The 14,406-nt window shown below is 38.4% G+C and overlaps 1 protein-coding gene across 1 annotated transcript; it reads right to left on the minus strand.

Annotated features, from left to right (window-relative positions):
• Window positions 1-6,882: 6,882 nt before the first annotated feature.
• On the minus strand, window positions 6,883-7,671 carry LOC107621005 (uncharacterized). Its single transcript, XM_016323065.1, has one exon. It carries the CDS (start codon window positions 7,669-7,671, stop codon window positions 6,883-6,885), a length of 789 nt encoding a protein of 262 aa, XP_016178551.1.
• Window positions 7,672-14,406: the final 6,735 nt, after the last annotated feature.

The raw sequence follows: 14,406 nt of genomic DNA on the forward strand, positions 1-14,406 counted from the left end.
ATACAAATCAAAATAACCGGGAGTATTAATCCCGGGTCGTCCTCAAGAGAATAGACAATTGTGTGTATCAAGATTGGCTAGAAATCTAGGGTTAAAAGGCATATAAGCAAGAATTTAAACTAACAAAACTTAACATGCAAGAAACTTAAATTGCAAGGAATTTAAATCAAGACAATTAAAGCAAGATCTAAGTAAATGGCAATCTAACAAGACAATATATAAATCTAATTCTATTCTAGAACTAATTAAACAACTAAAACTAACTAAAGTAAGAATTAAGTGATTAGAATTTTGGGTTTTCAAATATGAATTGCAAAAGAACTCTTAGCTAAGGCATAGGAATTGAGATCACTATCCTTGTCTAATAACCATATATTGACAATTATGAGGGACAAAACCCATCAAGTCTACTTCTATGCTTGAAGTATGTCAAATAGACTTGATCAACATTAACCCATAAGTTCCAACCTAGCCACTAATTGACTTAGTAGTAGGCTAGTATTAATGGGTATCAAATTGACCAATAAGGGTTCCCAAATCACCAATCTAATTAGACCCAATGACTCAAGGTCACTCAATTCCCTTAGCCTAGGCCAAGAGCATAGAAAACTACTCCATAACTAAAGAAAATATTTTGTCACACACTTGGTAGGGAATAGTTAAAGACATAGCTAACTTGAAAAATCAAATAGAAATTAAAACTACCAACTAACAATTAACAATAATATCAACTCAACTAAGACTAAGAAACATTAAAACATCAATGTATTAATGAGAACTTAAAATTAACAAAGTTCACAAAATGAGAAATAAAAGAGAAAACTAGGAGAAGAACACAATTCTAACACAAGATCTAAGCAAAATTATAACCAGAGAAACTAAAATTAGGAAAATAAAACTAGAATTAACAAACTCCAATTTTCAAATTCAAACAAGAAATGAGCAAAATGCACTAAACCTAGGGAGAAGTAAGAGTTTCTCTCTCTAAAAAAAAAGAACAAAAACTAGCCAAAATTATGTCTCATGTGTGTATGCTTGATTGCCTCCTTTCCCCCCATCAATTCTTGGCCTTTTCCCATTCAGAATCAAGTTGAATTTGGGCCTAGAGCCTCTTAGAAATCGCCAACAATGTTTTTCATAAATGAGACACATGCTGAACGTCATGCGTACGCGTAGGTCACGCGTGCATGTTGGTTGTACTCTTCACAAGTCACACGTACGCGTTAGCTGAATTTTGCAATTGTCATGCGTACGCGGAAGGTCACACATGAACGTGGGAACCAGCCTCTCACAACTTCTATTCTTTATGTTCCTTCTATTTTTACATGCTTCCTTTCCATCCTCCAAGTCATTCTTGCCCTATAGATCCTGAAATCACTTAACAAATGCATCACGACATTGAATGGTAAGAGGAGAGGATTAAAATTTAGCATTTTTAAGGCCTACGAAGCATGTTAGAACTATGAATCATAATTAGGAAGGAATCATAAAAATATTTAATTTACATGAATAAATGTGAAAAGAATCGATAAAATCCACTAAATCTAACACAAGATAAACCCTAAAATTAGGTTTTATCAACCTATCCACACTTAAACTAAGCATGTTCTCATACTAAAGATTAGAAGACCAAAGAATATAGGAATTGGGAAGACTTATGGAATGCAACCTATCTATGTGGATGCAACTAATGTACCTAATGCAAATGCTTATACTCACTTGGTTAGAGCAAATCAATCTCCAAGAGCATATATGAACACATATGGCTAAAATAGTATGATGATCAATAAATTCCACTAATTCAAATTCCAAAATAAAGCATGAATGAACTTGCAAGATGAAAGCTCGTAAAAGCAGGGAACATAGGATTGAGCATTGAACCCTCACCGGAAGTGTTTGTACTCTAATCTCTCTAGTGCTTGAGGGTCGATTCTCTCAATTCTCATCTAATCTTGCTTTTTAAGGCTTGTTCTTCTTCTAACACTTAACATATGTTCAATGCATGAATACACATATCAAGAGGTCTTTTCAAGGGTTGTAATGGGGTTAGGGTCAAGGTAGGATTGTATTGGTCAAGTGGACTAGAATTTGAATCTTTGATTAACCTAAACTTCCCATCTAACCTAAGACAACCCTTATAACTATAATGTAAAGCCTAACTACCCAATATTTATCCTTTTCTACATACTCATGCATCCCATTTTTAAGTACAACACATATGCATTGTCATCACCACTTTACTTTGGGACATTTTGTCTCCTTTTATTACTTTTTTTTCTCTTTTCTTTTATTTTCTCCTTTTTTTCTTGGGGTATTTTGTCCCCTTTTTCTTTTATTTTCTCTTTTCTATATACATAAGACATTAATGCATATAGTTTAAGTAATGAATGCATGAATATGTACCTAAATTTTCCAAAAAATTTTTAACAAGACTCACGAAATACCCAATTTACCCAACCAATGTTTCCAATTCCAATTTCTCTCTACTCAAATTATGCACACTCTCACTCGTCTAAGTTGACCAAAGATTCAAATTACGGACATTTATTATTTTTCACTTAAAGCCGGTGATGTGCTATTATAAAGAACAAAAGGGTTAAGTAGGTTCAACATTAGTTCACAAGGGTTGATAAAAGGGTGAGGCCAATTTGGGTGTGTTAGCTTAAACGAAAAAGGCCTCAATCACATAAGTGCATTCAAATATTAAACAATGGACATATAGAACCAAGCAAGCTAAAGATCACAATTTTAGAGAGAATAACACACACCAAACAAAATATTAGTTGAAAGATGCAACCAATCAACTAGGCTCAAAGTCTCACTAGGTTTGTATGTTCTAGCTCTAAAACCATGTTCCAGAATTAATTTCTTCAAGCAAGTTCAACAACAAAAAAAGCTCCAATTAGTGGGGTGCCCTAAAATAGTTTTCTTGGAAAAGAAATCATTACTTCAACCAAGTGGTCCTAGTAAAAAGTGGTTGGATGAAAAGCAATTCATCTAGTTCATGTGCATCCAATCACTTGACAAGCATAGGTAAGATATGTACAAACTCTAGATATATTTAAAAAAACTACTATGCAAAAAGTACTTAAATTCAAAAACTAACTATAAAATACAAATTATCCTAATTAACAAAAGAAAATTAAGATTTAGGTGTTGAAGAGAAGGGTCGTTACCTACGAAAGTCAATCACCGACCTCCCCACACTTAAAAATTTGCACGGTCCTCAATGCCATCAGTGATGAGCAAAGTGGGTCCAGAATCGCCACTTCCAATGGCCATAGGATGGTGAGACAAGGGCGCCTTCATGTCCACCTCTTGATTGCTTTCTTTGCCATGGTCTGAAGTGGATTTCGGGGTGTCGGGTTCCTCTATAGGCAGGTTGGTACAACCAATGAGCTTCTTCAAGTAGTCATAACGGCGCTTGTTGCGTCACTCAATCTGTTCAATCTTTCGGCCTTGCCGGTCTACCTTCTCAGTGAGCTCCATCAATAATTGGTGGATAGACTATTGTGGTGCATGTGGTGATGTTGAGGTTGCTGGGATATTTGAGTGTGGGTCCTTGTCCTTGCTCTTGGTTACAACAGGAGGCCTAATCCACTTGCCATTCGAGACAATTTCGTCGTCATTTGGAATTATTGTCTTCACATTATTAGCCTCATATGGAACTCCAGCCGCAGATGCTAATTTCGTAACCGAAGTGGGGAATGGGAGGTTGCCAATTGTCTGAATCTGACCCATAGCTTGTCGGATGAGTCTTGGGTTGTTGAGAGGTTTATCCGTCAGAATATACCAAACAAGGACGACCATATCCACAGTGATGGTAGACTCATGAGTGCTTGGCATTACATAATGAGACATAATCTGTTGCCACACTCTGGCCTCCACAGTTAGCACATGCACTGAGATACACTTGGGTCTAACTTTGCTTTACCCATAGATCCACTAGCTTCCAGGCTGAGCAATTACTTTAAGGACGGGGTCCTAGTCAAAAGTATTATCTCTTGCGATCAAGTTCTGCTTCTTGATAATCATCCATCCCATCCGGACTTGGTAAAAGCTCAAGTGTTTGTTAAATGGCAGCTTTAGATATCTGGACTTGCTTCCGACGCATATAAATTGATTGATGGGTGGGTGTGTGATAATTGGCGTAGAACTCATCCACCCAACATAGATTAACTTCACTCGGCTCCCGATTTAAGAATCTTCAATGCCGCCTCTCAATGCAGTGCACCACATATTAAAGTAAGTGTCTCAGAACAATTAAGAGGTGCTCACGGTGGTGCTTTCTATCAACCAAGATGGAGAACATCCTCTCACAATAGCAGTTGGCAAATCTTACGGAGTCGTTTGTGGGAACTTCTTTCTCTGCCTCATCAATGCGGTTAGTCTTCTTCAACCACTTAGAAGGTGGCGAATTAGCACTTGGCTTTGAAGTCTGTGCTTTAGTGAACGCTTTTTGAGTTGTCCCTTTTGTAGGTGTCTTCTTAGAAGCCTTTTCCTTTTCTTTCTTGGTGGCCATCCTGAAAAATGAAGAAAAAAAAACACTAAGCTCAGAGAGATAGACACCGGAATTAAGAAAGTGCAAGCAAGAATTAATGCCGAAAAAGAGTAAAGTGTCTTAAATACATGGTAGCTACAACATGTAAGTGAGTCATCAACAAGAGCATTGAGGCATATCACTAGCACTAGATGCAAGAGGGAAAGAAGTATATAAATATAAATCATGAAAAGAGTAATCTCAAGCATCGGCATCAATGATGATGAACACCTGCAAGATTAGTTAGGACATGAGAGGAGTATGAGCTCAACTAACTCTAAGACAATGAAGCATAAAAATTAAAGAAGATGGGGTTTGAGAGGATTAAACCACTAATTCTTGCATGATGTCACAAGGATGGCAAGTCATAAACAATAAGAAATTTGATCATGAAAAACAATAGAAATTGAGATCGGTGCACAAGAATTGCAAGTATTATGAAAAAGAAGCATTAAGTTGAAAGAATAAGACCAAAAATGAACCAAAGTGTCATTGGTTCTTTTTCACAAACACTTGGTGTGCATATTATAAACAACAAACAACTTGACAAATCCAAATGTGTAGTGTACCTAAAATAAAATTCCAACTACTATAGCAACACCAAACCATATAAAACAAATCAAGAGATACCAAAATAATCCACCAACTTACAAAAAATTCAACATAAAACTCCAACACCAATACAAGAATGCAAGAAGAAAAAGAACTAAGAGTAAGCTACAAAAAACAAAACTAAAGTATAACTAAGAACAATTAAAGTATTCAAATGTAACAAACAAAAGAAAATTAAAAATCAAAAGAGAGTAAGAAATGAAACCTTGAAAAGATGAAGAAGAAGAAAATGAAGATAGTTGCAAGTAAGATAGGATAAGAGGAATGAGAAGAGGAGAGAGAATAGAGGAGGTAGGACCGCCAGAGGTAGTGGTCACCGGTGTTGGAGAAGAAATGTGATGAGAAGACGGGAGAAGAAGAAAGAAAGAAAGAAAGAAAGAAAGAAAGAAAGAAAGAGAGAAAGAAGAAAGGGAAAGAAATAGGGCAGCGCGCTCCTGTAAGTTGAATCCTCAATGTGACGTGTGCGTGTACGCATCCGCCATGCGTATGCGTGGGAAGCAGAAAAAGAGGATCACATGAACACGTCAGTCACGCGTACGCGTGAGGGCTTATTGTGCCCTCAACACAGTACCCGCATGGTCCCAGAACAATTCTCTGTCTGGACCATACGATAGCACAAACTCAGCACCAAAAATTTACAATCCAAGATTATAGGCCAACGCATACGCGTCGGTCACGCGTATGCATGGCTGGCATTGTGCGTCTTGCATCACAGTAGCACGGTCCTGGTACAACTCACTGTCCAGGCCATGCTGTAGCATGGTTTCAGCATAGATTGGGCATCATCAGAATTTGGGCATCGACGCGTACGCGTGATCAGTGCCCATGCCCATAGCATCCTTCCTGTATGGCTCCAGCACAACTCACTGCACAGGCCATGTGGTAGCATCGTTCACGCACCATTCTCACATGGTGAATTTTTTAGGGTTAGGCGTATGCGTGACAAGCTCTCTTTTTTTTTAAGGAGATAAGTAAAAGCAATTATAGCATAATCTTGATATCTCTGCAAGAAAAATACTTCAAAAATACCTAAAATTCAATGATACTAACCAAAATTTATCAAACTAACCAAGCTAATATCAAAGAGAGTCTCATAAAACAATCATAATTCAAATCCAACTAAGCAAACTCAAGAAAATCAATTAAAGATTCTAAAACTAAATAAAAGAAGTTATAGACAAGGAAGATTATACCATGGTGGGATGTTTCCCACCTAGCACTTTTCTTTAACATCCTTAAGTTGGACAGTCATGAGCTCATGCTCATCTCTTTGGGACATCCTCAAGGACATCCATCTTATCTTTCTTGTTGCTCTTGGTAAGAGTTTCCTTCAAGGGAAGATACCTCCACTTGTCAATTGAATCATGATTGGGTGCCTTGTTTCTTTGATAGCATGAAAGTTGTGGATCATTTTCCTCTTCTTTGCCAACTCCTCTTATACCCAAGCCTTTAATGACACTTATCTCATCATCACTTCTAAAGTAGACCAAATCATCTTAAATGATATCACAACCGAAAATGGAATGTACCTCTAGGGGTTGCCTCATGGTTTCCTCCAATTTAAACTTCACCACTTTTCTTTTGGCTTCAAACGAATAGTCCCCAGAAAATGCGTCTAATTTAAACCGGGATGTCTTCAAGAATGGCCTCCTAAGTAAGATGAAAGATGGCCTATGCAAGTCAATGGGAGATGTCTCTAGGATATAAAAATCCACCGAAAAAATTCAGTCCTAAATTCTCACCAAGACATTCTCAGCAATACCCACAACCAAAATTATAGTCTTGTCTGCTAACACAAATCTAGCCCCGGATCGCTTCAACAGTGCAAGGTTCAACTTCTCAACTAAGAGTGGCATGATACTCACACATGACCCTAAGTCACACATGCATTCCTTAAGTTGAATCTCACCAATCATACAAGATACCAAGCAAGGACTGGGATCACTATATTTTTCAGGAAAGTTATCTATCACAGAAGAAACAGAATTACCTAATAGATCCATCCCTAGTCCAACAATCTTCTCTTTGTGACTGTAAACATCCTTAAGGAATTTAACATATTTTGGGACTTGATATATGGCATCAAAGAGTGGAATGGTCACCTCGACATTCTTAAAAATTTGTACTATGTTAGGATCAAGCTCCTCATGCTTCTTGGCCTTCTTGGCCACCGTTGGAAAAGGTATAGGAATTTGTTCCTCTATGTTGTTCTTCCTCTTTGGTTCCTTGGCCTTCAATTGTTCTTCTTCTTCCTTTGCAACTTCCTCCTTTTCATCTTCATTTAACTCTATTATTTCATCAACCTCTACATTTGGAACATCCTCCGCCAAATTGATAGGCTTGGGCTCAACTTCCTCAAGTGTTGTACCACTTCTCAAGTTAAGTGCATTGATGCTACCCCTTGGGTTTAGGAGAGGTTGAGAAGGAAGGCTAGAAGAGCTAGGAGCTTGGGAGGTGTTGGTAGTATTGGTGGGAGGAAGCAAGGATATTCTAGAGAGCATCTCGGCTATAGAGGCCATTTGGGTTTCTTGTCTCTCCACCATATATCAGATTCTTTCTTGTTCTTGGAGGAATGGACGAGGAGATTCTTCAATAGATAGTTGGGTTGTGGAGGAAGAGGAAGGTTGGTTAGTAGGGGCTTGTTGTCTTTGGTAGGGTGGTTGGTATCTTTGGTTGTTGGATTGGCTTTGTTGTGAGTGTTGAAATGGTTGATTGTGGTGATTTTGATTGCTTTGGTATGAGTTGTTGTTGAATGGTGGTTGAGAAGAAGATTGATAATTGTTTTGGTATTGAGAAGGAGGATTGGTGGCCCTTGATTCCATCTTTGATTGTAGTTGTTTCCTTGAGAGTTGTCCCGCCATCCTTGATTGTAGTTATTATCTTGAGAGTAATTTCCTTGATTTTGAGGATGGTTATTGTAACGGTTAGCTACCGCAAGAGTATAGTCTCTTTGAATTTGAGGGCATTGATTGGTGTAGTGTGAAGTGCAAGAACACACACCACACACCCTTGGAGATCCCTCAATTTGAAGAATTTGAGGTGGGACTTAAATGGATTGGATTTATGAAGATGATTTTTGCCCTTGATGAATCTCCTTAAGAAGAGTGGTCATCTCCCCAAGCACCTTGGTCAAAGCCGAATCGGAAGAAGACACTTATGCCACACTCTTTGGAGGATTGTTCCTCACTCTAGCATATTGAGTAGTTTCGGCGACATCATTAATCAACTTCCATGCCTCATCCGCCATCTTGTATTTAACAAGAGAGCCACCACTTGATGTATCAAGAATCCTTTTGTCTTGAGCACAAAGGCCTCCACTAAAGTAGCTAATGAGTAAAGGGTCATCCATCCTATAATGGGGACAAGACTCCAACAATTTCTTGAATCTAGTCCAATATTCATGGAGTATCTCTTAGTCTCTTTTCATGATACCAAAAAATCTCCTTCCGGATGTATTCAGTTTTTTCTGTAGGGAAGAACTTGTCCAAGAATTTCCTTCTCAACAAATCCCAATCAGTTACCACTTCATCGGGTTAAGAGTAAAACCACTCCTTTGCTTGTCCCTCAAGAGAAAAGGGAAAAGCAAAGACCATAACAGCAACTTCATCGGAGCCATGCCTCCTAGAAGTAGAACAAGCCACTTGAAAATCCCTCAAGTGTCTAATGGGGTCTTAGCCCGGCAATCCATGATACTTAGGCAACAAATTGATCAAGCTATTCTTCAATTCAAAATTAGGATCTAAATTTGGATACCATGCTTGTAGTGGTTGAAGAACAAGATCTGATGCTCTTTGCTCATGCAAGGTGATCCTTCGAGGTTCCGCTATATAATTATCACCTGTAGTACTCAAGGATATGTCAATAGTCCCAACAGAGGAATAAGAAGTTCCTTCATTGAATGAAGATTCTAAATCGCTCTCGGATTGGACAAGTATCTTGGAAGGTTCCTCAAGAGAGGCCAATGCACTAGCCATATAATCCAACCGACGTCTAGCTTGCTGAATGTGAAGCAAAGTTCTTTCAAGTTCAGGATCAAATTTGGCTAGACTAGGATCCGGTTGTGACCGAGTCATTCAACTTAGAAACCATAAGCTCATGCATTAAAAAGACCTAAATAAAAACAAAATAAAGCAAGTAAACTATGTACACTATCTATATATTCACATAACCAATATTAAGACACTTGCAATCATTCCCCGGCAATGGCGCCAAAAATTTGAAAGAGGAAAATTGTCGGTCTAGAATTTCTCAAAGAAATTTCGTTGCAAGCATAGTCTAAACCAACAATTAACCCTCAATCAAAGTTTAAAATGTTGTCACAATACAAATCAAAATAACCAGGAGTATTAATCCCGGGTCGTCCTCAAGAGAATGGACAATTGTGTGTATCAAAGTTGGCTAGAAATTCAGGGTTGAAAGGCATATAAGCAGGAATTTAAACTAACAAAACTTAACATGAAAGAAACTTAAATTGCAAGCAATTTCAATAAGACAATTAAAGCAAGATCTAAGTAAATGGCAATCTAATAAGAGAATATATAAATCTAATTCTATTCTAGAACTAATGAAACAAATAAAACTAAATAAAGCAATAACTAAGTGATTAGAATTATGGGTTTTCAAATATAAATTACAAAAGTACTCTTGGCTAAGGCATAGGAATTGAGATCACTATCCTTGTCTAATAACCATATATTGACAATTATAAGGGACCAAACTCATCAAGTCTACTTTTATTCTTGAAGTATGTCAAATAGGCTTGATCAACATCAACCCATAACCTAGCCACTAATTGACTTAGTAGTAGGCTAGTATTAATAGGTATCAAATTGACCAACAAGGGTTCCCAAATCACCAATTCAATTAGACCCATTGACTCAAGGTCACTCAATTCCTTTAGCCTAGGTAAAGAGTATAGAAAACTACTCCATAACTAATGAAAATATTTTGTCAAGCATTTGGTAGACAATAGTTAAAGACATAGCTAACTTGCAAAATCAAATAGAAATCAAAACTACCAACTAACAATTAACAATAATATCAACTCAACTAAGACTAAAAAACATGAAAACATCAATGCATTAATGAGAATTCAAAATTAACAAAGTTCAAAAAATGAGAAATAAAAGAGAAAACTAGGAGAAGAACACAATTCTAACACAAGATCTAAGCAAAATTATAACTACAGAAACTTAAATTAGGAAAATAAAACTAGAATTCACAAACTCCAATTCAGAAATTCAAACAAGAAATGAGCAAAATGCACTAAACTTAGAGAGAAGTAAGAGTTTCTCTCTCTAAAAAAAAAGAACAAAAACTAGCCAAAATTAAGTCTCATGTGTGTATGTTTGATTGCATACTTTCTCCCATCAATTCTTGGCCTTTTCCCATTTAGAATCAAGTTGGATTGGGCCTGGAGCCTCTCAGAAATTACCAGCCACATTTTCCATAAATAAGTCATGCTGAACGTCACGTATACGCGTGGGTCACGCGTGCGCATCGGCTGAACTCTTCACAAGTCACGCGTACGCAGAAGTCACGCGTACGCATTAGCTGAATTTTGCAATTGTCACGCGTACGCGGAAAGTCACGCGTGCGCGTGGGAGCCAGCTTCTCACTACTTCTATTCTTCATGTTCCTTCCATTTTTGCATGCTTTCTTTCCATCCTTTAAGCCTTTCTTCCCTATAGATCCTAAAATCACTTAACAAATGCATCACGACATCGAATGGTAATAGGAAAGGATTAAAATTTAGCATTTTTAAGGCTTAAGAAGCATGTTTTGAACTATGAAGCATAATTAGAAAAGAATCATAAAAACATGCAAGTTACATGAATAAATGTGAAAAGAATTGATAAAACCCACCAAATCCAACACAAGATAAACCCTAAAATTGGGGTTTATCAAATCTCTAAAGGCTGAAGGGTTCCGGATGGTCTCTGATATTTAATTTTGACTTTCTGATAAGTCAAGCACTTAGATACATGCAACGCTACGTCGTTCTTCATTCCCGGACACCAGAACATTGCTTTCAGATCATGGTACATCTTAGTGCTTCCCGGGTGTATAAAGAATCTGCTCCTATGCACCTCTTTCAAGATATCTTGCTACAAAGTCCCAACATTTGGCACACAGATCCTGCCCTTGTATCTTCATAATCCGTCTTTGTCCCATGAAACTCTCCATCGCTTCCCTTGCTCAATAGTCGGCAACACCTTCTATAACTCATGATCATTTTGTTGAGCCTTTAAGATTTTAAAGTTAAAATCACTTGAAATTTGCAACTGACTTAAACACAGAGTTCCGGACACTTCTTTGACATCTAATTTCAGACTCTCAAATTCCTTTAACAGTATTTCCTCTCGAAGCATCATCCAAGAAGTGGATAGCGACTTTCGGCTTAGGGCATCCGCCAGAACATTTGCTTTCCCTTGGTGGTAATTTAACTCAAAATCATAATCCTTTAATAGCTTCATCCACCTTCTTTGACAGATATTTAATTCTTTCTAATCAAAAAAGTTTTTCAAGCTCTTGTGATCAGAAAAGACTCAAAACTTGACACCATACGGATAATGTCTCCAAACTTTTAGAGCAAACACAACGGCAGCAAGCTTTAGATCATGAGTCGGATAATTCATTTCGTGCGGTCTCAACTGCCGTGAAGCGTATGCCACGACATTACGGTGCTGCATTAGCACACACCCCAAACTCTTCAATAATGCATCATAGTACACCTCAAAATGTGTTTTAGGCTCAGGAAACACTAACACAGGTGCAGTGGTCAACTTCTGCTTTAATACTTGGAAACTTTCCTCGCATTCAGAGGTCCAGACGAATTGTGTGTCCTTCCTGGTCAGCTTAGTTAAAGGCAATGCGAGTTACGAGAAATCCTTGATAAATCTTTGGTAATAACCTGCTAAACGAAGAAAACTCCTAATCTCCATCACCGAGGTTGGTTGCCCCCAGTCCATTACCGCCACAACTTTAGCAGGATCCACAGCAATCCCTTGTTGACTTACCACATGACCAAGAAACTTCACCTCACTCTTCTAAAATTCGCATTTAGATAGCTTGGCGTATAGTTTCCTTTCCTTTAAGATTTGTAACACAGTCCACAAGTGATCTGCATGCTCTTCATCAGTCTTAGAATAAATTAGTATGTCATCAACGAAGATGACAATGAACTTATCCAAAAATGGACGAAAAATTCTGTTCATGTAGTCCATAAACATTGCAGGAGCATTTGTTAACCCAAAGGATATTACGGTATACTCATAGTGACCGTAACGGGTCCTGAAAGCAGTCTTAGGAATGTCTTTATCTCTTACCCTTATCTGATAATAACCAGATCGCAAGTCAATCTTAGAGAAAACTCCAGCTCCTTGTAACTGGTCCATTAGATCGTGGATTCTCGGCAGTGGATATTTATTCTTCACAGTAACTTTGTTTTGTTGTCGATAGTCCACACATAGAGGCATACCCCCATTCTTCTTCTTTACCAATAATACTGGTGCTCCCCACGGAGAAACACTCGGTCGATTGATTTTTCTCATTAGTTCTTCCAGCTAAGATTTAAGTTCAGTTAATTCCAACGGTGACATTCTGTAAGGCACAATTGAGATTGGCCCAGCTCCAGGCACCAACTCAATCGCAAACTTGATTTCTCGAGCAAGAAAGAATTCAGGAATTTTGTCCGAAAATACTTTAGAAAATTCATTCACAACCGGAATCTTATTTAAATGTTGGTCCTCATCCGACACATTTACAGCTAGCAGCATAACGCCCTGGCACTCATATCCAGAACATTTTACTGCAATGGAGTTTAAATAATAACCCTTTGCCACAACCGACCCTTCAAACCCTTCCGACATAAAATGCAACGACCTCTCAGAATAGTCAAGCAGAACGTGGTTCTTAGATAGCCAATCGAATCCTAAGATGAGATCAAGACCAGTCATCGGCAAACAAAATAGATCATGGACAAATTCTCGCTGTTTAACTCAGAATGAAACTTGTGGACAACCTAATCTAGTCACAGTAGCTTCAAAAGTAGCATTATGCACTTTCAAATCATAATCCAACACAACTATCTTCAATCCTAACTCACTAGCCTTTTTTATTGCTATGAATGAATGAGTCACTCCAGAATTAAAAAGGGCATTCAAAATTTTACCAGCTACTTCACAGTTACCTCTAATCAATGTCTCGGATTGCTCAGCACCTGCAGCAGAAGTAGTAAACACTCGCCCTTGTTGTTGTGCTCTCCCAGCTTCATACTTCTTCCTTTCTGGACAATTCCAGACCATGTGTCCGGCTCGTCCACAAGAGTAACACACTCCCAGTCCAACCCCGCACAGGACTCCAGGATGATAACTCCCACACCTCTGACAACTCAACTGATGCTGTGGCTACTTCCCAAACCTTCTCCCTCAATTATCATTATTATTAGGCCTTCAAAAGTTGTTCTGACCCTGATTCTGTTGTAGGAGAAAGCCTCTACGATTAAAATTCCTACCCCTTGGCACAAAATTCCTCCCTTGGTTCCTCGGAAAAGACATCCTCTGATTTCCTTTCTCTACTCCTGCCTTCCTCACACACTCTTCAGCTACTCGGCTCTTGTTCACAAGTTTGGAGAAATCCCTAATCTCCATTGGCTCAACGAAGCTCAGAATGTCACTCCGAAGTCCTCCCTCGTACTTTATACACTTCCATTCAGCAAAGTCTTCCGTAACACCTTGGTAGATCTGAGAAAATCGGCATAGTTCTTCAAATTTATTGATGTACTCTGCAACGGTTATCTGATCTTACTTCAACTGTAGTAGCTCAAGCTCCTTAGCATTTCTAACTGAATTAGGAAAATATTTTCTGTAAAACTCCGTTCGAAACACCTCCTAAGATATCACAGTGTCATCTAGTTGCAGAAAATGCCGTGTTCCCTACCACCAGTATTGAGCTTCTCCCTGTAACTGGTAGGTTGCAAACTCCACCCACTGTTCCTCGGGCACCTGTTGAGCTTGCAAAGCCCGCTCCATTGCTTGGAGCCAGTTATCAGCTTCAGTAAGGTGTAGTCCCTCTGAAGGTCGAAGGATGCACCTTCAGAAAAGTGGCTAATGTCATCAGCCCCTCTTCACCATTGTTCCCATTTTTGTTATTCATTTGATTCCCCAATGCTTCAGCTGTCGCCTGCATAGCCGCAGCCATGTTTTTCAAGGCAGCCATAAAGTCTACAGGGTCGTTTTTCGCTGTTTCAGGGT

Source organism: Arachis ipaensis, chromosome B10, assembly GCF_059453495.1.
Source record: "Arachis ipaensis isolate K30076 ecotype BB chromosome B10, ASM5945349v1, whole genome shotgun sequence".
Classification (NCBI taxonomy): Eukaryota; Viridiplantae; Streptophyta; class Magnoliopsida; order Fabales; family Fabaceae; genus Arachis; species Arachis ipaensis.